The 24623-nt window shown below is 37.2% G+C and overlaps 1 protein-coding gene across 7 annotated transcripts; it reads left to right on the top strand.

Annotated features, from left to right (window-relative positions):
- The first annotated feature begins 391 nt into the window (after positions 1-391).
- On the top strand, positions 392-24190 carry Lanb2 (laminin subunit gamma-1). Of its 7 annotated transcripts, none has more exons than XM_076442090.1 (22): positions 392-533; positions 2420-2792; positions 5712-5970; positions 8668-8969; positions 9477-9682; positions 10322-10425; positions 13079-13267; positions 13552-13777; positions 14108-15084; positions 15734-15919; positions 16015-16217; positions 16687-16902; positions 17501-17771; positions 18642-18820; positions 18907-19037; positions 19453-19563; positions 19642-19840; positions 19902-20139; positions 20425-20600; positions 20678-20860; positions 21562-21679; positions 21886-24190. In XM_076442090.1, exons 2-22 carry the CDS (start codon positions 2646-2648, stop codon positions 22119-22121), a joined length of 4857 nt encoding a protein of 1618 aa, XP_076298205.1. In that variant the 5' UTR covers positions 392-533; positions 2420-2645; the 3' UTR covers positions 22122-24190. The 7 variants fall into 7 exon arrangements, with proteins under 7 accessions (XP_076298205.1, XP_076298202.1, XP_076298203.1 ...); XM_076442087.1 differs by having other exon boundaries at positions 442-580; XM_076442088.1 differs by having other exon boundaries at positions 483-580; positions 2424-2792.
- The last annotated feature ends 433 nt before the right edge of the window (positions 24191-24623 follow it).

The raw sequence follows: 24623 nt of genomic DNA, 5'->3' as shown, positions 1-24623 counted from the left end.
TACACTATTTGAAAGGCCACATGTAACGCTGTATGGGATAAAATTTTCAAGGTCATTTTTTTACAAGATCTCAAGGTCACCGATATTTTTTTTAATGGAATGAGGTATTTTGTAATACATCAATCGATGCAACTGGACATTCGTTATAAAAAAGTACTAACCTATGTGGGGCCCCAAATGGTTTCTTGCACCCAGGCCCCTTTATAGAGAAGGCCGGCCCTGCTTCAATTTTTCAAATATTTCAATAATTTTCAGTTTCATCTACACGATTTATGCTCCTATAATTGTAATTGAAAATTTTAACAGAGTTTCCTTGAAGCACTAATTGTAAACCCTAACGTTGCCATCGCTATATGATTCTCCCAAGCTGCTCTTTGCCTGCACTTTCTACCACGAATGTGCACGAATGGCGACGTGTTACCACCACAAGCTCCTGGCATTGGGTACTCGACTTCCCCACAATCCACAGCCCACGCAGTCTACAGCCTCACTCACTGTTCTTCTCGTTCAGTTTCTCAGTGAACTGTCGCGCGGTGAGAGTCTTTCTTCCGAGTTCCCCAGTTTTCTGTCGGTCGAAGAGGTTAGAATAAGAATTTTCCCTTTCGCTTCAAACAATCTGCGACCCACAGTGCGAACTCCGTTCCTCCCGTAAATTAGTGAACAATTCGGGATTGGTTCGTGTTGAATCTGCATGTGACTGTGAACTATATCGGCTTTCCTTTCTTGTAAGGCGCGAGAATTGTTAGTATACGTATAGCTTGAAATTTTTTGCTCGATTCCGTTCGTAGTGCTACATAGAATACAATATCTGTGTCGTGAATTTTGTTTCGCCAATAATAATTCGCCGAACCACATTCGAGTAATCTGTAGACTGCGGATTTTATGCGTTTGTTACAAAAATCGGCTCGTACGAATTCGGTACGATTTAAAGCAGTGGCGTGTTAAAAATATTTAAGGACAACAATGTATTCAATTTTGCAGAAACAATGTCCTGCAAACAATTCGAACATTTTTCATTTTGCAGAAAGATCCGCAGTCTAGTAACCAGTGATTTCTTCTTCAAAATTGAACACAACAACTCGAGTTCTTTTCTGACGTTAGATTTAGCTAATGTGTGAATAATTTTTCTTTTATCAAGGTTCTTATGAAATATAATTGATGAAATAAGCAAAATCTGTAAGAATCTACGAGTAAATGAATCGCTAACCCTAAATTCAATAATTTTTACGTCTTACAATGCCCATAGCTTTTTTAAACTTTGTACATGTATATAACCGCCTTAGATTTGCAAAATACATGTTTTAAATTTTCACAGGCGCAGACAAAAAATTTAAAAATCGTTGCCTTTACTTTTTCCTCAGCAATCGCGACCAATAACAATAAAAAAAAAATTATTTACACATTATCTAGTAAATTAATCCCTGTAACGTCTGAAAAAAACTCAAGCTGTTGGGTACAATTTTGGAAAAGTTATTCGTTTTTAGAATGTGTAAAAATATTTTGTACGCCGACTGTATATGATATTTATGCAATTTTCAATTTTTCTAGCGGATCTTTATGCAAAATAAACATTTTCCTCGTCAATTACGAGACGCAGGAACCATATAAAAATTTCTTGATAACTCTAACAATTTTAATAAATTGAAAATTACATGTGAACGTTCTTAAAATGTTTTGATGTTTTTACTGTTTGAATTTACATCCGCCATTTTCGTTATAAATGCATAAAATTCGCAATCTAAATAGTAATAGCATTTGTAGATCCAAAATAAATAAAAATAGTACTAAATTCTGTTAAATTTAATGCTCCAGTGTTTTTATTTCATTTTTACAAGCCACAAATGCATAAAGATCCGCCGTCTGGAAATTTAAAAAATTATCCGATCGAACGTCTCTTTCAATTAATTTCAAGCTAAAATTTGAAACTCTTGCCAGCAATTATCTAACTTCGATTACGAGACGCAGGAACCGTATAAAAATTTCTCGATACGTCTAACAATTTTAATAAATTGAAAATTACACATGAACGTTCTTAAACCGTTTTGATGTTTATACTGTTTGAATTTACATCCGCCATTTTCGTCATAAATGCATAAAATCCGCAATCTAAATAGTAATAGCATTTGTAGATACAAAATAAATAAAAATCGTACTAAATTCTGTGAAATTTAATGCTCCAGTGTTTTTATTTCATTTTTACAAGCCACATATGCATAAAGATCCGCAGTCTGGAAATTTAAAAAATTATCCGATCGAACGTCTCTTTCAATTAATTTCAAGCTACAAAATTTGAAACTCCTGCGAGCAATTATCTAACTGCGATTCGTATATTTTTTTCTCTAACTGTACTATACAAAACGGTATTGCTGATGTTTTATATTACGAAAAGCTAGTAATTTGAGAAATTTTTCTACACTAGACAGGCAAGAAGGGGAGAACGGCTCGCGGAATGTGGTCTTGGTGATAAACAATAGAAAGGATCGTCGCGAATCCCATTGTTGTCAATGGACCCATTCGACGAAAAGTGGTCATCTTGACGTCTGAGAAAATCGGGAAAAGTGAGAGTTCCAACTGGACTGCGAATTTTCACTGTGTAAAAGTGGATTACGATTAAAAGAAACAGTGGTTAAACTAATTTTTCAAATATGACGCGAGGAAGGCACAAGAAAATGTTAATAGTTCTTGCCATTTCTATGGTGGCAGTACTGGCGGATCCCGATCCTGCAGAAGAATACAATCGATTCGCGCATAGGGACGAAGATAAATGTTACGATGACAACGGAAGGCCACAGGTCTGTATATTTGCAGTTATTTTATTTATATCTCGTAGTTATTTTATCTAAATAATTCCCCGCCATTATTTATCCCGATCGACTTTTTAATCGTACCGCGACCGCGACAGGTCAAATAACCTGGAAAAATTGCTGTTTTCACGATTTCAATGTCTGTCGTTTTTTCCCGCATTAAACGATTTCGATAAAACTTTTTTAAATAATTGACACAGATCTACAAAACGTATTTTTTAAATTTCCAATATAGGCCCACAGAATTTTTTATGTAAAATGCAACTTTTAGTATTTTCTCTACAAATCCGACCAATTGCAATTTTTGGAAAAATCGTATTGTCCAGTATTTAAAAAGTTATCGGTTTTTTGAGAGCGTCCGAATATTAAACCCTTGACCTGCGATTTATTTTACGGTTTTTAATGATTAGAACCTTTTTGCACATAGTTCGTATAATTTTATAAAACAGGAGAAACTTTATATCTGTTGTATGCTTATATATTCTCTCGTAACCGTGCTTTCACATTGTTTATTTTTTAATTATTGAAATTATATACAAAGATGCTTCCATTAGAAATTCAATTTTCTTCATTCGAGCACGTATTATTATAAAAATTGTGAAAAATCTACATAAATTTAGTCGCTTGTAATTTTTATAAAACAATATTTAAAAATTTTGTACCCGGTACGCTTAGTCTTGAGGAATTTATGAAAATATCAGAATTGATTCGTGTTTATTCATAGTCAACGAAATTTCGACTTTTTTGTAGAGCATTACACGCTACATTAGGTTATCAAAGTATGGTTCGGAGTTACATCAACGTTCCGTGATAGGAACGGAATGATAAAAGTAGACAAACATACTCATCTCTGAAGAATTTCAAACATTTCTAAAAGAAATACTTCGTTTCCTATGTAAATATCTAGGCATTTACTATATGTATTATTCACTATACTGTAGTGTCGGGAAATAAAATGGCGGGAATATTTTCGTGCGTATAAATCATCCAGATTATTTTCCAAACTTTATCTAGAAAATGTGAAATACTGCGAAGTTTTAGACCCTTAGAACGCCCTTGTAGGGATTTCCCCGTAGAAATTGTTCTGGGAATTGTTTGGAAGGAAACTACCTGCTATTACTCGAACACAATGCATGACGGGTCTATGGATGGGCCATAATAATACTATCCTCCTCTCTCTCTCTCTCTCTCGCTTTCGCTCTTAAGTACTTTGCTGTTCTATTGTACGTTCGTTGACTCGAAAAAAGAATTTTAACAGGGTTCAGAATTTTGACAGGGTCTTTTCTGCCACCATTTTTGCCAAGAGAGAGAGGGAGGGGATGCCCATGTTTAGAAATGGCGTGAACTGCTACTTTTGAAGTACATAGCTACGTTCGAAAACGTTCATTCCCAATCACTATACAGCGGATTTGATGCATTTACGACAAATATGAGTGGGTGTAATTGAAAACAGTAGAAACATTAGAAGAATTTTAATTATTATATTATTTTTAACTTATTAAAAATATTACGAAAGAAAAGAAATTTCTATTTCACTCGAGGTTGTTGCAGTTCGGGTAGAAAATTTTTATTTTGCATAAAGATCCGCTGTCTAGTGATATATCACGGCATGACCGCTTTCACATTGTTTATTTTTTAATTATTGTAATTATAAAGATTTGTTTCCATTAGAAATTATTGAATAAATTTCTTTATTCGAGCACGTATTATTATAAAAATTACGAAAAATTTGAATAAATTCAGTCGTGTGATTTTTATAAAACAACATGTCTGCGGTTGTCAGGAAAAACGCCGTATGTGTCATGTACTTTTACTTCCGAGATATTGCCGTTTAAAGTTTTGATCACTAATGCTTTGACATAGGACATTGGTTAATTGGATTATTTTTTCGAACCTTTCGAATTTATTTTCATGACTTTTTTTCTGGTAAATACGTAAATCCTATACAGTAGGGATGTGTTGGGATATTGCACGGTTTTTTCGCGCATTCGCGACCAAATACAGGAACGTATGTATTGCGTCCTAAGTTTGTGGGGAATATAGAGGGGAACTATTACCGGTAGCAAAGTACCGGAAGAGTTCAGAAGTTTATACATATTATATGTGCATACACATTAAATCTAATACTGCTCTCAATCAGTGTTGGGATATTGCACGGTTTTGTTCGCGCATGCGCGACGATTTTAGCGTCAGTAAAGTACAAAGTGGGGCTAAAATGGGGTACCTTGGTCGCCCCGCATAATTTCGCAAAATTTTGTTCTCCGATTTTCAAATATGGATGTTTAACATGCGTATGTTATATTAACATTTAATGTGTATGTACATATAATATGTAATTACCAAAGTGAACATTGAGCGCGGATATCTCGGGAAAAACTGAATCGAATCAATCTTGTGGCACATTTTGTCAGCATTAATTTTGTATAGAATGGTGCGAAACTGTATACATATTCTATATTATATGTACATACACATTAAATTTTAATATAACATACGCATGTTAAACATCCATATTTGAAAATCGGAAAACAAAATTTTGCGAAATTATGCGCGGTGACCAAGGTACCCCATTTCAGCCCAACTTTGTACTTTACTGACGCTATAATCGTCGCGCATGCGCGAAAAAAACCGTGCAATATCTCAACAATGTTCAGAATCCGGTTAATCGAGGTTCTACTGTCTCATAAAGTTCAATTATTGCATAAACTCGAATTTTTTGAAATTGTGACATGCGGTAGGTGTTTTTCCTGACAACCACAAATATATCCGACAGATTTTGTACCGAGTAGGAATGAAATAAAATATTGTAGGATGCGCGCGTCAGTATAGAACAAGACTAAGAACCTAAAAACTAACCTAAGCTAAAAACTCGGCTAAAAAACTGATCTCCAATGTTTCGGATTGCAGAGGTGCATACCACCTTTTGAAAATGCAGCGTTCAACGTGCCCATGGAAGCAACGAACACGTGCGGTCAGGAAAGGTCAACCGAATTTTGTAAACAGACTGGCGTGCACAAGAAATCATGCGAGATATGTCGGTACGGCGATCATCCGGCTCTGTTCCTCACCGATCACGATAATAATGACAATGCAACCTGGTGGCAGTCGGAGACCATGTTCGAAGGCATTGAGTATCCGGTTCAAGTGAACCTTACGCTTCATCTGGGTATGGCTTTACAAAGATTCTTATTTCTATCTATTTACGTACATATTTATCTCCGATCATCGAAGAGAGGTTAGACCAGTGTCTCTCAACCTTTTTCGGTTGTCGGCACACAGGTTGAGAAACACTGGGCTATACTCTCGTTTCCAGGATTGCAAGTGTGCAGAATTTACGAACAACTTTACGTAGTTCACTCCAAGTAACTTGAAAATAACCTTAAAAATATTATTATATTATTTTCGACCTATTGAACATGCTAAGAAAGAAAATAAATTTCTATTTCCCTCCAGTATGTTGCAATTTAGGTAGAATATTTTTATTTAGCATACAGATCCGCTGTGTTTATTAACTCGTTGCACTCGGAGCTATTTTAATTGGATAATTAAACATTTCTTCCGATCTAGAATATTTTCATTTTCTATGATTTAACACCTTATACCTAAATGTTTAGTAATTGATTAGAAACCGATATATTTAATAATGTTTTTTAGTGGCGCCTCTCTTAGAGTTTCCATTCGAGTCCAAAGGGTTAATTATTCTCGCCATAATCAACGTTTATAGTTTGATTTTGATTAGAATCGACTCTGTTAATGCTTGACGGTGTCAGACTAAACTTAGCGAATGTTCTAACTGTAGATAAAGAAAGAGTTCATTCATCAGTGTCCACGATGAACTTTTAACACGTCCTCAACGTTTGTCGCTCTCTTTCTCTCGGCGCCATCTTTTTCCATTTTACTTCCTTATCTATCAGGATGCGTGCGCGATGAGATAATTCTCGGAACACCAACGATGAAGAAACATAGCCGCGAGTCATGGGACTCGAGCGTGAATAATCTATATTTCGACGGTAGCCTTTCGTCTACTGTTCTTCTTGATATTCTTTTTTGTTCAAATAACTACAGGGTATTCCAATAAGAACTTTGAATTGAAATGAAACTAAAAATACGGAAGATAACCTTAGTATTCACAGCTTTATTTTAAAGTACATTCGACGGCGTTATACAATGAAATACAATATACAATATTTTACATATAATCTGAATTGAAGTACTTCACGAAATAAAATAATGGACCATCATTTCCTAAAACTATTGGGTCGTTAAATTATTATTTAATTTTATATAGTTAATGTTAATATTTTATCGGAGGGAGTAATATTATTTATAGAAATTTTATATAGAATTTAATATTGTTTTAAAATAGCATTAAATTATTATGAAATTTATAAAGTTAATATTATTTGAGGGATTAATATTATTTATAGAAATTTTAGAATTTAATATTGTTTTAAAATAGCATTAGATTAATATGAAATTTATAAAGTTAATATTATTTGTGGGGGTGATATTATTTGTAGAAATTTTATGCAGAATTTAATATTGTTTTAAAATAGCATTAAATTATTATGAAATTTTATATATTTAATATTACTTGAGGGGGTAATATTATTTATGGGCTTAGGAACCTGTATGGGGCTAGGAAAAATGATTTCATACTTTTTAGTCCATTTTTTAAACATATTTTTCTAAAAATTTGTTTTTATTTAAATTATTTTATACTTTTTAGTCCGTGTTAAAAACGTGGTATTTTCTAAAAATTTATTTTCTGCTTTTTAGTCTGGTGTGTGTGAAATTTTACGATCGATTTTAAACATTTTGATGAGATTATAACAAAGACATGTAGTAAATTTCAAAGACTATAACAAAGATTATAACAAAGACATGTGGTAAACTTTGTAAACAATGTTACGAAACAATTTTGCGAAGCGGGTCAGTGGAGTGGAGATGAGTCAGAGTGGGAACGCGTAGTGGAGTAGGGAGCGCTGTCGCGCGGAGTGGGGATCGCCGAACGCGATCACGTACCATCGAGCGTCGCACGGGGAGGTGTAACGTTTAAATTTATTAATAATTTATATCTCCTAAACGCATAGGCTTTTTAAAATAATTTTTTTTAATATTGCATTGTCATCCATTTCTGAGCTATGTTTAAAATTTCAAGTGTCTAGCTCACCGGGAAGTTAGTTTAAAATCAATTGCAAAATTTGTACCGAACAGACAGACAAGATAGAAAGCTAATAAAAACGTGGTAAAATAGAAAGGCATGTTTTAAAACTTTTTTATTTGGGCCCTTAATGAAAATTTAAAATGTATGTTTTGTAGATCTATGTTAGTTATACGCATACTGAAAATTGCATCGAAATCGATTGAAATGATTACTTTCTAACTTTTCTTATCACATTCCTCGGGAAATTTCCTATCGATCTAACAAGCAAACAAAAAAATGCTCAAAAATTTCATTTTACACAAGGTATCCCCGTTAATTTGTATGACAAATTGGGGCCAGTTCGGAAAACTATTTTCGGGGATTGGGTATTCGAAGAACAGCGGTATTCTTTAAAATGGGAGCCGCGTAGCAAAGAATCTCAGTCTGTGGGCCACGTGTTCATTCACGAAAGAATCGGCCACTTGCACCCCGCTGGTTTTATACTGGAGAATCGCAGTGGCGTAGAACGTGCTCTTTCTAGAACTAAAACTTCGTTGTAATTTATGTTTGTGGAACTTCTATTCATTTTAACTAAAAAACAAGACAATTAAGTAAATAAAGGAAGGACCAACAACATAGAAAAAGCCCGTTCTATTTACATTTTTCTTTCAATTTCCCTGTAGTTTCCAAGACATTAATAAATACCTATGATTGCAGGAAAAACTTTCGACATAACATATGTCAGAGTACTGTTCGAGTCGCCACGGCCAGAGAGCTGGGGTATTTACAAGAGGAGAAATGAGGATGCGTCGTGGGAGCCTTATCAGTTTTATTCTGCAACTTGCAGGGACAACTATTTTCTACCGGATTCGAAAGAAACTGTTAGGGGCGATGACACGAGAGTGCTTTGCACCTCGGAATATTCGGACATCTCGCCCTTAACGAAGGGCACGGTCGCATTCTCCACCTTAGAGGGTCGACCTTCCGCCTACAACTTTGAAACAAACGCGGCTTTGCAGGTATATATTGTTATTGCTTTATTTCAGCCTTACAGCTAAGAAATGTGACTTCATTTACAGTATCCTAACTTTACAGATGGCAATAAAAAAAATCGCACAATATTCAACAACCACACAATTTACACAGGAAAGATAGCCCTTCGAAATGATATTAACGCGATTTATCAACAAAAATTTGTTGCTCCCCGCGTGATGTTCCAAAGTTGCACAAAATTTTTGTTAACCATCAATGTTGTCTTCATCTCGCTATAACTTTGTAAAAAAACAACATAGCAACAATTTGAAACAGAGCATCTGAAACTAGAGGCTTCAGGCTTTCAAACCATTGTTCAAATATATCGATACGGCAATTTTTGACGGAGTTATGATCACGTAAAGAGTGGGAGCAATTTTTCTGGTTCGCACAAGTGATCCCTTAATTGTTTTCAGGAGTGTATTAATGCAGAATTTCAAGTGAATTTGTATGTAAAATTCGATGTAAACGTTGAACGTTGCTTGTGTTTTAAGGAATGGGTTCAAGCGGTCGACTTGAGGATTACTTTGGACAGGCAGAATACGTTCGGCGACGAAGTGTTCGGCGACGATAACGTACTGAAATCCTACTACTATGCTATCGCTGACGTCGCTGTTGGAGCACGTTGCGCCTGCAATGGCCATGCTGGCCAATGTGTAAACAGCACCAGCATGGACGGAAAAACTCGCAGAGTATGTAGGTAAGATGTACAACGTAATGCAAAACGTTAAAACCAACGAAAGTTAATTCATTCACTTAATTACCTCGCACAGTAGAATTCTGAAAGAAAATTACTTCCCAAACTACACACTGTTATCTGTGTAAAGGTTTTGCACTCCAAATTCACCCTTTTGCAAATCAATTTCAATCAATTTCACCGTTTTGCAAGTCGATCTCGTCTTCTTAAAAATCAGTTTCACCCTTTTGCAACTCAAAAATTCAACCTTTTACAAATAAAGTATTCCCAAGTAAGTTTTTGTAAAAATAATCAAATCAAATGTAAATTAATTGTTAAGACTTAAAAATGAAAATACATATTGAGCATTAAGTCTTATAACTTTAATGTAAATAATAGATAATTAATTCTAAATATTCTTAATGGGTGAAATTGATTTGCAGAAGGGTGAAATTGACTTGCAGAAGGGTGAAATTGACTTGCAGAAGGGTGAAATTGATTTAGAGAAAGGTGAAATTGACTTGCAAAAGGGTGAATCTGGTCGTCGACCAAATTCATAAAATGAAAGACATGCTGGCGAGTTCTTTGAGGCTTCTCCGCGCGGTAATAATAATTTTCACGGTTTTTTAAAACGTTTGTGTGCATGGCACGTATTCTCTACAGATGCGAGCACAACACTGCCGGGCCAGATTGCAACGAATGCTTACCATTTTACAACGATGCACCTTGGGGACGCGCCACCGCCACAGACGCCCACGAATGCAAACGTGAGTACCCAATTAATTTCTCTGATTCTAGAAGATACTTATTGTGCAGTTTCGCTTTGGTTCTTTCTTGAACAAGTCGTGTCACAACTTTCATAAATTATTTATTGGGTTGGAACGAAAGTTCGTAATTAAAATTGAAAGCCAAAATTCATAGATTTATTCAATAACATATTCTCCATTCTGTTCTATTACTTTTTGCCACTTTCGAGAGGTAACTTCTCGTGTTGTTGAATAAACATGTGAATAAATACCTTAATTTTATCTTCGACTCTTAATTTGAAGAACGCTACGAACTTTCTTTCCAACGCAATATATATTGATGAAGACTTTCGACACTCGAGTTGGCGTTCATTGTTTGTATACACACAGCAGATATTCTTTTATAATTATACTCTGTTTGCAAATACTCCACTGTCTATGCGATTATTTTCTACAATCTTCTGGGCTGGAAATTCTTTAAAATCTCTACCCAATTTCCAAACATCGTTCTTAATATTTACACCAACAAGTTTTACTCCCTTTTATAATTATAGCTGAAACGAATACACAACGAATTAGTTTGTGATTGAAGGGAGCAGTGGAAGTATAGTCGTGACTGTCCTGAACTCGCACAGTTCTGCTGTTCAGCGTAATCAATTTACCCAGATATGTGATAAAATATCTTTTTACCTGACCTAACGCAAATTTAATCTTTCCCATTTCCCATTCGATAGATGCATCATTCCCGATCTTATCTAACGCTATCGGAAGTACATCTGATTGGATCTCAAACAATTACACTCGAGATATCAAGATCAATATGAGACGCACGTGGACTGTAATAAAAAATTAGACTGCGGATCTTTATGCAAAATAAAAGTTGTCTGCATCGGTTGCAAGAAATAGAAATTAATTCGAATGTTTAATTATTTCTTCCCTTAATGATTTTAATAGAGGGGAAGTCATATATGGACATTTGCAGTTTTTAACATTCTTCAACAGTTTTGAATTTCATCTACTCAATTTTCCTATAAATGCACGGATGTCGCAGTCTATGTATTTTTTATTAGTGTTGAAGGTAGTTAGCAGTCTGAGAACATCGCGTTCTCGGGCAGCCGAAGGGAGTTTGCGTTCACGATCATGCTGGCATTACCTAACCAGCTTTACCTTTTACGTTCATTGCTTGTTCTGAAGTGGGGATTGTTGGCAATGTAGGGGCACACAATGCAGCTTTTCTGTAGCCTGCCAGCTCAGTTGCACACATTACATCGCGTTGCCGAGTTACGAGTCACCATTCACCATTTATTTACTTATTTCTTTCTTTCTTTATTTATTTATTTATTTATTTATCATTGTTGTGAAACTCCAAGTTTCCAACGTCCCAAGTTTTCAATTTTTCAAGTTTCCAAGTTTCCAATTTTTCAAGTTTCCCAGTTTCCAAGTATCCAATGTCCCAAGTTTCCAATTTTTCAAATTTCCCAGTTTGCAAATTTTCAAATATTCAATCACCTGGATCGCAGACCTGGATCGTAATCTCGCGATAACATTATCGAACGATCAAACTAGTTTCTCGAGCAGATACGAAAATTAACTAATGGCAAAATTTGTTAGACTTACGAATAATATAATCTACGACGCGCTTAAACAATTAAAGCCAGTGTGTGATGTTGTTAACTACGTTGGAATTAAATCATGAATAACAATTCACTTGCGGAACCGATAACAGAACTTGCGGATAATCAAAGTACAACAGATTCTCTTGTTATTTAGAAAATCTGCCATGGATTTTCTATTGAAAGTGACAACGATCGTGTCTTTGGTATTCTCGAGCATAACGATCTCCGTTTCTTCGAGGTGGGACGGGATTCTACCGTGGTACTCTGGATCTAGTAAATATCTCTAGACAACGTTGCTAATAATCTCAATTCAATTCATGAACATGCAAATTGAACATGTACATGTACAATGTACATTTAATGGCAAAATTTGTTAGACCTACGAACATGAAAGTTGAACACACATACACAAATCAGCTGTATAATTATTCATCTACTCAAATGACTTTTTTTCAGGGATCAAAAATAACAGTTCTTCTAAAATTTTCTGCGATAAAAATCATTAATAAAAGGTTGATTATTATTGAGATTTAGAATATCTACACAAAAAATATAATTCAAAAATTATAAAATTATAAATGTAATTTTTGGTTACAAGTAACAGCGACCAGTGTCCAAAAGATTGGATCCTCCTCGATAACTGTTATCGATGAAGAAAAACTGTTTCGATCATTCATAACAGCTATCAGTGAGAGAAGTTGTTTTCGATCGCTCAAAACAGTCATCGATGAGAGAAGGAGTTCATTTTGATCGCTGAAAACAGTTACCGATGAGAGAAATTTATTTCTCTCCACGATAACATTTACCAACAAGAGAAAAAATCTTCGGTTACTTATAATCCTTATTTCTAACCGATACGATGTTTAGTCGATGAAATATACTTGTTATTCCATGACTCTTTTTCTTTTCGGTTAGAACAGTTATGGTCCCTGCTTTTTTAAACGCAATGCTTATTTTTAATAATGTAACGTGATGTTTAATTTTAATGTCTACGTACATTTAATACTTTGATTTTCTTTTGAAATTGAACTGAGTCATTGATTTGTTTGTTTTTCCAGCTTGCAACTGTAATGGATACTCGGATAGATGTTACTTCGACAAGGAATTGTACAAGACCACCGGACACGGTGGTCATTGCCAGGATTGCCGAGCAAATCGTGATGGCGCGAATTGCGAACGCTGCCGAGAAAACTTTTACCAACATCCGGAAGGAGACTACTGCATTCCCTGTGGCTGCAACGAAATTGGTAAACCGATGCATCTCTTTCATCATGTCGATTCATCAGTGTCGCGTTACCTTTACCAGGAATATGTTTAGTGATTTCTTACGAATTATTATGCACCAGCAAGCGCGATCGAAAACCGTGGATTTTTAAAATTCAACGTGGTCAAAATCTTGAAGAAAGTTCGATAAGATTTTTATCTTTGGGACATAGTGAAATTCCCAATGGAAGAATTTATTATTTTCTTTGTTTCGAATTTTTATACATCAGTCCTTACGGAATGTAATTCCAACCGAATGTAATTTCAGGATCTAGAAGCCTGCAGTGCAACAGCGAAGGAAAGTGCCAGTGCAAACCAGGTGTCACAGGGAACAAATGCGACCGTTGCGCTTCTAATTACTTCAACTTCGGCTCGTACGGTTGTACCTCGTGCGAATGCGATGTAACAGGATCATTGGGGAATGCACCGAGTTGCGACCCTGTCAGCGGCACTTGCACGTGCAAAGAGAACGTTGAAGGAAAACGTTGTCGAATGTCAGTGCAGATCTCGAAATCAAATTCTGAAAAATACAGTAGAATCTCCATTTATAAATTGACTGACGAATATAAATGTTAAGTGGGTAGACTCGTAGAAAGTCGATGGTCCATGGCTGAGGATTTTTTGAAAGAATCCTTTAATAGCAACAGCAACTGTAATCGTAAACCAACAACTCGCCCTCAATAACATAATCGAATAATTTAACGAGGCCGACGATACGCGACACAGTTAAAACAAACAAAATAATTGAGATTCTATCGTACGGAATACCAAGTCAAAAATCTGTTGTAACAATATCTAACCATATTGTATATTTCTTTTAACAGATGTCGACCAGGATTCTTCAACCTCGCGATAGACAACGAGTTCGGTTGCACACCGTGCTTCTGTTACGGTCATTCTTCAGTATGCCGACCGGCTACCGGCTATTCCAAACTCGCAATTGAGAGCATGTTCGTACGAGGAGCCGAACGTTGGACAGCGACCGTTGCTGGGAACACTATACCGCTCCAATACGATCCTGTGACACAAACGATATCAGCCACAGCATTGGATCGAGACAACGTCTATTTCGTAGCGCCGGACAGATTCCTCGGCGATCAACGAGCATCCTACAATCAAGATTTATCATTCACTCTAAGAATCGGAGAAGTTGGACCTGCCGCAACGGTTCGGGATTTAATACTCGAAGGAGGAAACGGCGAACAAATCACGCAACCGATCTTCGGACAGAACAGTCGTCTGCCCAGCGTCGCGTCTCAGGAATACCATTTCAAGCTTCACGAGCATCCGAAGTACGGTTGGGAACCGCGTTTGTCCTCTCGAGCATTCATGTCCATTTTGTCGAATCTGACGGCTATAAAAATCCGCGGAACCTACACTCATCAAGGCAGGGGATTTCTGGACGACGTTAAGTTGGAAACCGCTCACCGAGGAGCAGCGGGTGAACCGGCCGATTGGGTGGAGCATTGCCAGTGTCCTCACGGCTACGTCGGCCAGTTTTGCGAGTCATGTGCACCTGGATTCCATCATGATCCGCCGAACGGCGGTCCCTTCGCTCTCTGCGTTCCGTGCAACTGTAACGGCCACGCGGATATCTGCGAGGCCGAGACCGGCCAGTGCATTTGCCAACATAACACGGCGGGCAGTAACTGCGAACTGTGCAGACGCGGATATTACGGCCATCCGTTGAAAGGCACGTCCGACGATTGTAAACCTTGCCCTTGCCCGGACAACGGACCGTGCATATTGCTCGGCAACAACCCCGATCCTATTTGCTCCGAGTGTCCGTCGGGTAGAACAGGTAAGAAACGCCGAGAAAAGTGGTTTTTATTTTTTTCAACGCTGTTGCACCACTCGCAAAAATCTGAAGAAAATTGAGCACAACACTTTCGATAGGATCTCATTGCTAAATTAATTCCGAAGTGGTACGAGACCTACTTTTATATGAGATCTGCATTTTTTCGATTTTTCTCGTGTTTTTCATTTTTTACAACCATAATTTGCAACGGAAAAATCTGGAAATGATACCTGATATGTGGCTTGGTATCCGACATGTGTCGGACTTTTTTCAGAATTTTTAATTGTCAATAAATAGGGACAATGGGCCGAAAACTGGCATTTAAAGACGTAAACGTTAAAGAGTCTCCTTAGGACGTACGACTTTCAGAGTTGAAATAGACGTAAAATGGACGTTTTTAAGACATTGTATGCTATCTGGGATTTACATGGTCATTCCTAGAATTCTGTTAGTGTAAATATTGTTGATGATATTCAGTACATTATACATACAGGCGTGTTAGAATATGTTGACACATTAGGATATTCATTTTCTTCAGTTTATCGTACCAAATGAGAAAAAAAGTAGACGATGAGCTATCTTTTTGTCCCGGAGTGTATTCAGAAAATTCGCATGAGTCGAACGTTTAACCGATATAGTTCTTCGTTTACAGGACCTAGATGCGAAACATGCTCGGATGGATACTATGGGAATCCTGAGAAAGGTATAGCATGTCGACCTTGCGATTGTAACAATAACATCGATTTGAACGCTGTTCGAAACTGCAATCAAGAAACTGGGGAGTGTTTAAAATGTGTCAACAACACGGCTGGTTTCCACTGCGAAGAGTGTTTGCCAGGTATCCACGCGCACAAATTACTATTTCAAATTATCCAAAGAATTTCATAAAGTCCCATGTAATTGAAAATTAATCTAAATCATATTCGTCGGTAGGATATTATGGAGACGCTCTGTCTGATCGCAGAGAAGACGGATGCAGACTGTGCCAGTGTTATCCACCTGGTACGGTTGAACTTGACGATGGCAGAATAGCGCCTTGTAAACAATTGACAGGCCAATGTAAATGCAAGTCGCACGTAATCGGTCAGAATTGTGACTTGTGCGAAGAAGGATATTATCATCTATTGAGCGGTGAGGTAAATACAATTTCGTACTACTGTTTCGAATCTATCGTATACAGTCAAACCTCGATAACTCGAAAACCATTATAAGACGAAAGTTTTGTTCGTTCCCCTCCGCTGCACTTTTATAACCTCTATTTATAACCTCAAAACTTCCTTTAACTCGAATTATTTTCCACATGTGTGGAAGCTAAACAAAGCCAAAACAGCAGTAAATGTTTCGCTCTCCAAATTCAACCTTTTGCAAATTGAATTCAGTAATAAATAACTCATCTCCGAAACTTCCACTTTACTTTCTTTAAAGCTGTTTCGATCAGCAAATTATTAACTCTCGTACAAACCTACTGTAAGTTGAATTTTCGTAGGGTAAACCTCTGTAACTCGAAGATTGTAGTGCAGCCCATGAGATTCGCGTTATCGAGAGGTTAGACTGTAGTATTAATGCAAATGTGTCTTGTTTGAAATATGAATTTTGTGCCATTAGGGTTGTGCGCCTTGTAATTGCGATCCGGAAGGTTCGTACAATCACACATGCAATCCCATTACCGGTCAATGCGAGTGTAGACCTGGTGTTACCGGTCAACGTTGCGATGCCTGCCTCCCTTATCAATACGGTTTCAGCAGGGAAGGTTGCAAGCCTTGCGACTGCGACCATATTGGTTCTCAGGACTTGCAATGCAACGTTAATGGACAGTGTCCAGTAAGTATTATTATTATTGCTTTATTTCAGCCTTACAGCTAAGAAATGTGGCTTGGTTTACAGTATCCTAACTTTACAGATCTATCTTATTCACACGTTTGGTCGTACCTTCTCTCTCTCTCTCTCTTTCTTTGTCTCGCTCATTCCTACCCTGACCTATTCTGTTCGTATCCATTAGGAGTATATTACTAGCCTAATTATTGCATCCTTTCCTTTTTTCTCTTTCAACATCAACTCTTCGATTTCAATTCTTCGATTTCAATTCTTCGATTTCAACTCTTCGACTTCAATTCTTTCTAATCCTCAAATCTTAACGCTTTCTCTCCTGCTTTCGCTTCTCATCTGCATACCCTAGTGTTCATAATTTTGCCTGCCCCACTCTTGTTCCACCTACCTGCACGTCTTCCAGCCAGTATTTGTTCCAATTTTATCTATTTCCGCATCTTACCCGTGCTAGGAGCTTTTGACTGTCCTCTCTACCCTCCTTACTTAAATATTCCGGTAACTCTGCCAGTGTCCAGAAAAATTTTTTGGTATTCATGTTTGTTTTCTCAGTTCTAAGATGTGCTTCGCACAATGGCCTATTCTTTCGTTGCAGTGTCTCACAAACGTAGAAGGAAGACGTTGCGACCGTTGCAAGGAGAACAAATACAACAGACAAAATGGCTGCGTCGACTGTCCGGATTGTTATAATCTTGTTCAGGATGCTGTGAACAGTCACAGGGAACGTTTAGCCGAATTGCAAAATACACTCCGAAAGATCAACAGTAGTCCGACCGTCATAAAAGATAGCGACTTCGAGAAGGAGTTGCTAACGATTCAAGACAGAGTTAAAAATCTTTTGAAGATCGCGAAACAAGGATCCGGCAGTACGTACGATTCAAATAATCTATTGGGTTGGAAAGAAAGTTCGTAATTAACACGAGAAGTTACCTCGAAAATGGCAGAAAATAATAGAACGGAATGGAAAGTATTCAATTTTAATTTACAAACGCTACGTTGACAAATTTTACAAATGCTCAAGGTTTGTCAGTGCCTGATAGACTTACAGAATAAATAGAACATAACAATTTTAAGGTTAGCTTAGTTCTTCGCGGAAAAAACGTCGAAAAAATCGGCTTTTATTTTTTTTAACAACGACGCACCAAACGAAAAAATCTGAAAAAATTCATGAACAATACCTATAACACTATACCGCTACTGTAAAAATATAAATGTTGTCACTCTAGAACTTCCATGTGAAATCTGCATTTTTTCGATTTTTTTGAGGGTTTTGATTTTTTACAAGCAGGATTTTCACTTTAAAAATCTGAAAAAATTCATGAACAATTCCCATAACAATGTATCGTTACTGTAAAAATATAAATGTTGTCACTCTAGAACTTCCATGTGAAATCTGCATTTTTTCGATTTTTTTGAGGTTATTGATTTTTTACAAGCAGGATTTTCACTTGAAAAATCTGAAACCAATTGCAAAGTATGTATTTGGGTTCTTGGCATCTGTCAGATTTTTCTCGGAATTTCTAAACGTCGTTAACTAGGGAAAATAGGCCAAAAACTGATTTTTCGAATTTACCCCATAACTACCCTCCCGATCGAGATACAGGGTTGAAGTTTTGCACAGTATGTTTTTTCTTGGTGCCCTAGGGCACTTTTGACTATCTTATCCGGCTATACCCTTCGTTCCAACCCAATAATTTCATCCGAATTTTACAAAATTACAAACTGAAATGGTATAGGCGAGAATAAAACCTTGGTGGAGCAATTGGACGAACTACGCGATCAATTGAATGAGATCGGTGAGATTTCTCAAACGGTAGACTTGACTTCTACCGAGGTGCAGAAGACCACTTCCGAAGGATCGATGAGCATCGGCGAAGCGGAGAAAGTACTTGATAAAATCCACGATCAGTTGAAAGTGAGCATGATTCTCTTAAAATTTCGTATAGAGCAAAGTTTTATAATATTTGTAGAAATGACAATCTGTAATTTTGTGAACATTAGGAAGCGGAAGATTATTTAGCCATAAATGGAACAACAGCTTTGAACGATGCGAAATTCCGCGCGGAACAAGTTGGTCAACAGAACAGGCAGATGACAGCCATCGCGCAGGAAGCGCGTGGAACTGCTGACTCGTAAGCAACGAGTTGTGTTTTACACAACATTGTTTTATAATATCGATAACGTGGACAGCGGATTCTATGCATTTATGACAGAAATGAGTAGGTGTAATTTCAAACAGTAGCAACGCTAGAAGAATTGAAAACCATTGAAATTCCACGTCGCTAAATTTCGTATCTTTAAATCCAACAAAGATATTTAGGTGTCCTGTTTCTTCTGAGTCACCCTCTGCATTATTTTCGATCTATTAATCATGTTAAGAAAGAAAATCAATTTCTATGTCACTCTGGTTTGAATTCTGTTGAAATTCAGGTAGAAAACTTTTATTTTGCATGAAGATCCGCTGTCTATTAATGCTACTCGTTAATTAATGTCTATAAACAGTATTTATTCCCAGTTAACAAGTAATTGTGCAATTTCCATTTCCAGAAATGTCAACGAAGCCATGAAGATTCATACCTTGGCAGAACAAGCTCGAAATACAACTATAGAAGCTTACAATCTTGCGAAGAAGGCAATATCGAAATATTCTAACCTGACGTATGTCGTTACAACTGATTGAAAGACAGATCATTTGAAAGATAGATAATTTATTTAAAAAGCATTTTGCGTTTTCAGCGAGGAGATACGAGGATTAGAAAATAAGTTGGAATTGCTGGAACACCGCATGAACGAAGTGAAAAACTTGACCGGCATAGCGGCTAAGAAATCATCCGTTGTTTCGCAGGAGGCGATAGCTTTGTTAACTCTAGATTTGACACTTCCCACGATTGACATTAAAGAATTACGAAGTCAGGTTGAAGATGTGAATATGGAGGTGAGCATCGGTCGTCGATAAACGTTGTACACATTGTCGTAACGTGCAAGTATTGTTACAGGGATTGCGGTTGAAAGAACAAGCGCAACTGCTGTTAGATCGCAATGAAAATCTGATAAAGGAAATGTTGGACAAGCTAATGAAAAGCGAGGAGTTGATAGAAAAAGCGCAGGATCAGCAAGCAGGCACCGCTGAACTTCTGGCAGAACTGGACGAGGCTAACGAGAAGGCGAACGATGCAGTGAAACGCGGCGATCAAACTTTGAAAGAAGCTCAAGAAATGTTGAAGAAATTAAGCGGTGTTTATCATTACTTTGATTGTCTTCACTATTAGCTCCCAAAAGCTCATTATCATCGGTTTGATATTTCTAGACTTGTGATTCAATGAAAAAAGGTTGACATGTTTTTTTTTAACACGTCTGTGAGATATCAACAATGTTTAACATATCGAAAAATCCTTTGAGATTCGTTTATAGGTCACTAAAGACTGCGAGACGTATTTAAATTTGAACAAAATCCGACATTTCACTCCAAACAGTTTGAAATAGCAGAACATTTCGATGAACTGTAGCATTATTTTTTAGAGTTTGACGCCGAAGTACAGAGCGAACGCGTTAAAGCGCGCAATGCCTTGAGAGATATCGACCACATCGAGGCACTAATTATGGATGCTACTCGACAAGTTGAGCGAGCGGAAGAGATACTACGTGGATCCGAAGATAGCGCTAAATATACTCGTGAAACGGCTCAAAGGGCACAGGTACGTCTCAACTACACATCCAGAAGATAATATGATATAATTCGCTTTACATTGAACAAAAATATTCTGTGCAACAGACGTATGCAGAGGATGTTAGTGCGAAAGCAAACGCTATTAGGAACGAAGCAAATAAAACTAAAATAGAAGCGGTTCGTCTAGGAAACGAGGCTGAAAAATTGCATCTCAGAGTCGATACTACGGATTCAAATATGAGACAGTACGAAATACGAATTGGCCAGGACTCGGACATCACGATGGAGGTAGGACGTCATACATATCTATCTATGTGTTATAGCTAACCGATAGCATTATCTTTATAACTTTATATTTAACTGGAATAAATGAGCACTTTTTAAAGTGGGGCCTTAGTCCATTTAAGTTTGAATTGAGATATTTAAGAGTTCGCGTTTCAATGAAATTAACAATATACGTATATGATACCACTGTATCACACTTCTTAAGTGTATTTACAAGAGAGTTAAATTTACAATTCCTATTAAAATAATAGCAATTATTAAGTGGATAATATGTGTCTTCTTACCAAGAATGGACTTGAGTTATGTCAAAATTAACAATTAGATTTGTCATGAAATTTAAAACAGCCCACCCAGATAGCATACGACGTCCATTTTACGTCTATTCCAACTCTGGAAGTTGTACGTCCTGAGAAGACTCTTTCACGTTTACGTCTTTAAGACCATAAACAGTGTGGTTTTTATATGCCATAGTCCAGCAGTATTGGTATTTTTGCTTCAATTTAAATTTTTCAATTTCAGCTCTCGAATTGTTCAATTTTCAACTTCAATTGCAACTTCAATTTGCATTTAAACTTCTTCGATTGCTACTTCAATTTTTATATTTCATCTTCGACTTCAATTTCCATTTAAACTCTTCGCCACTTTTAAAATAAACGCCTCGAATAGATCATATAAATATTAATGTTATATTCTATATTCCCTAGGCAAATCAGAAAGTTGTCCAAGCAAGAATCAACGTAACAGCAGCGTCACAGCAAGTGGACAAAGCTTTAGCCGACGTAGCTGAAATCCTAAAAGAACTCGAAGTTTTGCCAGAAATAGGTTGGTTGATATTCGATCACTATACTGCTAGAAAGAAGTCACGCGAGATGACATTGTCAGTTCAAACAATATCAAAATTGTACACACAATGAATTAGGCGTGTATTCTCTCCGTGTGACTTCCGTCCAGCTGCAAAGAGTACTCGCTTAGCTAATTGAATTTCTCGTAGGACACTATTTATATTTGTACTCTTTCATTGAACTTAGACGATGCTGATCTGAACCGCCTGGAAGAGCGTCTAGTAGCAGCTGAGAATGAAATCGCAGCGGCGAATTTGGATCACAGAATCCGCGCGTTAACAGACGCGAAGAATTCGCAAACGCAATGGGTGAAGAATTACGAGGAGGAGGTCAGCAGATTAAGAACGGAAGTCGACAATATCAACGACATCAGAAAAGTTCTGCCCAGCGATTGTCACACGCGCGTACGATTAGAACCGTAAACGGTGACATTACGAATTACTGCGTACGGAAAAGTGTACGACCGTTCACAATTTTTACTTTCATATCGCTACATGTGCCTTACATGCATTTATATATATTATACTACATTACATACGCGAATACGTGTTTAGAAGTAACTTTAAAATCGATTCAAAACGCTTTCTCCTCTTTAAATGAAAAGGTTCTCGCGTGTACATTACTGCGATGTACTTAAAATTTACACAGCGCAATTATATACAGGGTCATCCGTTTTTAAACGGCCAAACGCGTTAACCAGCTGTAGAGGACCCCAAATGGAACAACTTTTACCCCTATCACTTTTTTTGTTTCGGCCTTGATTTCCAGATAATTGCGTAAAACCATCATTTTTTGAGTTTACATAAATTAAATATCTCAGCACTCCAATGACGAATCTTGATGGTTTTTCCTTTGTTTAGTTTAAAATAAGTAGGGGCATCTTTTTTATTGAATAAACTTTTTTGTGTGACCTTCGGATCATGGTTTTTTGGCGTGGGGCACACCGGGGAGCCTGAAAGAAATAAGTTTGAAAGTGGCGGTGTGCCCCATGTAAAAAAGACCATGATCCGAAGGTCACACAAAAAAGTTTATTCAATAAAAAAGATGCCCCTACTTATTTTAAACTAAACAAAGGAAAAACCATCAAGATTCGTCATTGGAGTCCTGAGATATTTAATTTTATGTAAACTCAAAAAATGATGGGTTTTTGCAATTATCTGGAAATCAAGGCCGAAACAAAAAAAGTGATAGGGGTAAAAGTTGTTCCATTTGGGGTCCTGTATAGCTGGTTAACGTTTGGCCATTTAAAAACGAGTGACCCTGTATATTGAAATTACGAATTGATAATATCGAACTTTTAAGGAAATACTACGTTCGTATTAGTTTCTAGCCAAGTCGGATGTCACTTGCGCATTTATACGTAGACTGTTTTATTTAACGACTGTTTTTCTTAAACGATTCTTCTCAAAGGCTAATTATTTAAACTCGTACACGCACGAGCGAATGCAATAACGAACTCTATACCAAAGATTTTATATAGCAAATTGTTTCTCTTCTTTATATAGAACCTCTACGGTTTCCCTCCGCTGTCAATTACCAGGTCATTTGTATCACATTCAGTTCTTTCAATACACTTTTTGTACGTCCGTGCAAATATGTATATAGTACTTATGTATGGTCATCCTATTTTCTAATTGCCATGTCTTTTACGTTTATTCTTTCTTATCCTCCACAGCACAGCTTCCGCGATTCCTCTAAGGCAGGGATGGGCACGGGTGGGGCCCAGTGTGCCCAGTCGGGATACGTTTTTTCACGCATGCGCGGCGTTTTCAGCCTCAGTAAAGTACGCTTCTCGAGGAAATGTGGCACCTTGAGCGCCATGCAGAATTTTAAGAAATTGATATGATCTCCATGGAGCCTACTACATGTTTGGTTCTTTGACTTTTGCACTCCTTAGTCGTCCATTTGGACCACTGTGCGTCCCGTCAATTATACCAGTACATTCTCTGCTACATCGTTGCTTCATCATAGATACGTTACTGTTTTGGACGCGCATGCGCGAAAAAACGTATCCCGTCTGGGCACACTGGTGGGGCCCCTCAAACGCCTGCTTCTCCCACCAACCTCTCTTCCATGCAACGCGCGCCTTCGTCGCATAGGCCGCGATGCGCGAAGCCTTCGCGAGACATGCGCACTGCTCGCTACGGGCGAAGCGCGTTCTTTCTCCATGGTAACGGTGGAGCTGGTGGGAGGCAGTCTTGCCTCAATTGAAGCAAAAATGCCCATCCCTGCTCTAAGGGAAAGTCAAGTGTTTTATTCTTCGATACAGTCGATTCAGTGTGTTACATCGCGTCGTTACTTATTTATACAATATGATTTTCAAAGCAGAAAAACGCGTTACGTCCATGCCGAATATTGAATTTTACGCACTGATAAGAAAACATTTTTATAATCGAACGAACGATACAAACGGAGAATCAATGTATTTTGCAGTTTATATCACGAGACTTCTTTATGTACAAGATATTCTAATAAAACACTGTTACTCCGATACGCATTTTATTTATTTCGGGATTAAAAGATTCTTTATTTATACGAACATCTATACTGTATCTATGTTATGTAAAATAATTCTGCTCATTGATTTCTGCAGAATTTTGCAGAGACTTCTGCAGAATTTTAAAAACTTTATATGATTTGATTCTGAAAAATGAATGTATAACGAGTGTATTTGTGTATATTTTGTAACTCGTAGGACACGTCCTGAGGTCTTTTTGTCCAGTAAGATTATTTCGGTACATTCCCGCCAATATAACTGCCTCAGGGCTCTGGCCGCTCTGCTACCCAATAGTAGATACGTTACTGTTTTCTCGCGCCTGCGCGTGAAAGTTTGGGCACAATCGAAGCACTGCGATACATATATACATTTATTTAATCATAAATGATTAAATTATTAATTTTTAATATTCTTAACGGGTGAAATT

Source organism: Lasioglossum baleicum, chromosome 17 (genome assembly GCF_051020765.1).
Source record: "Lasioglossum baleicum chromosome 17, iyLasBale1, whole genome shotgun sequence".
Taxonomy (NCBI): domain Eukaryota; kingdom Metazoa; phylum Arthropoda; class Insecta; order Hymenoptera; family Halictidae; genus Lasioglossum; species Lasioglossum baleicum.
The sequence above is the reverse complement of the archived record's forward strand: the minus strand, read 5'-3'. Positions and strand labels throughout refer to the sequence as shown.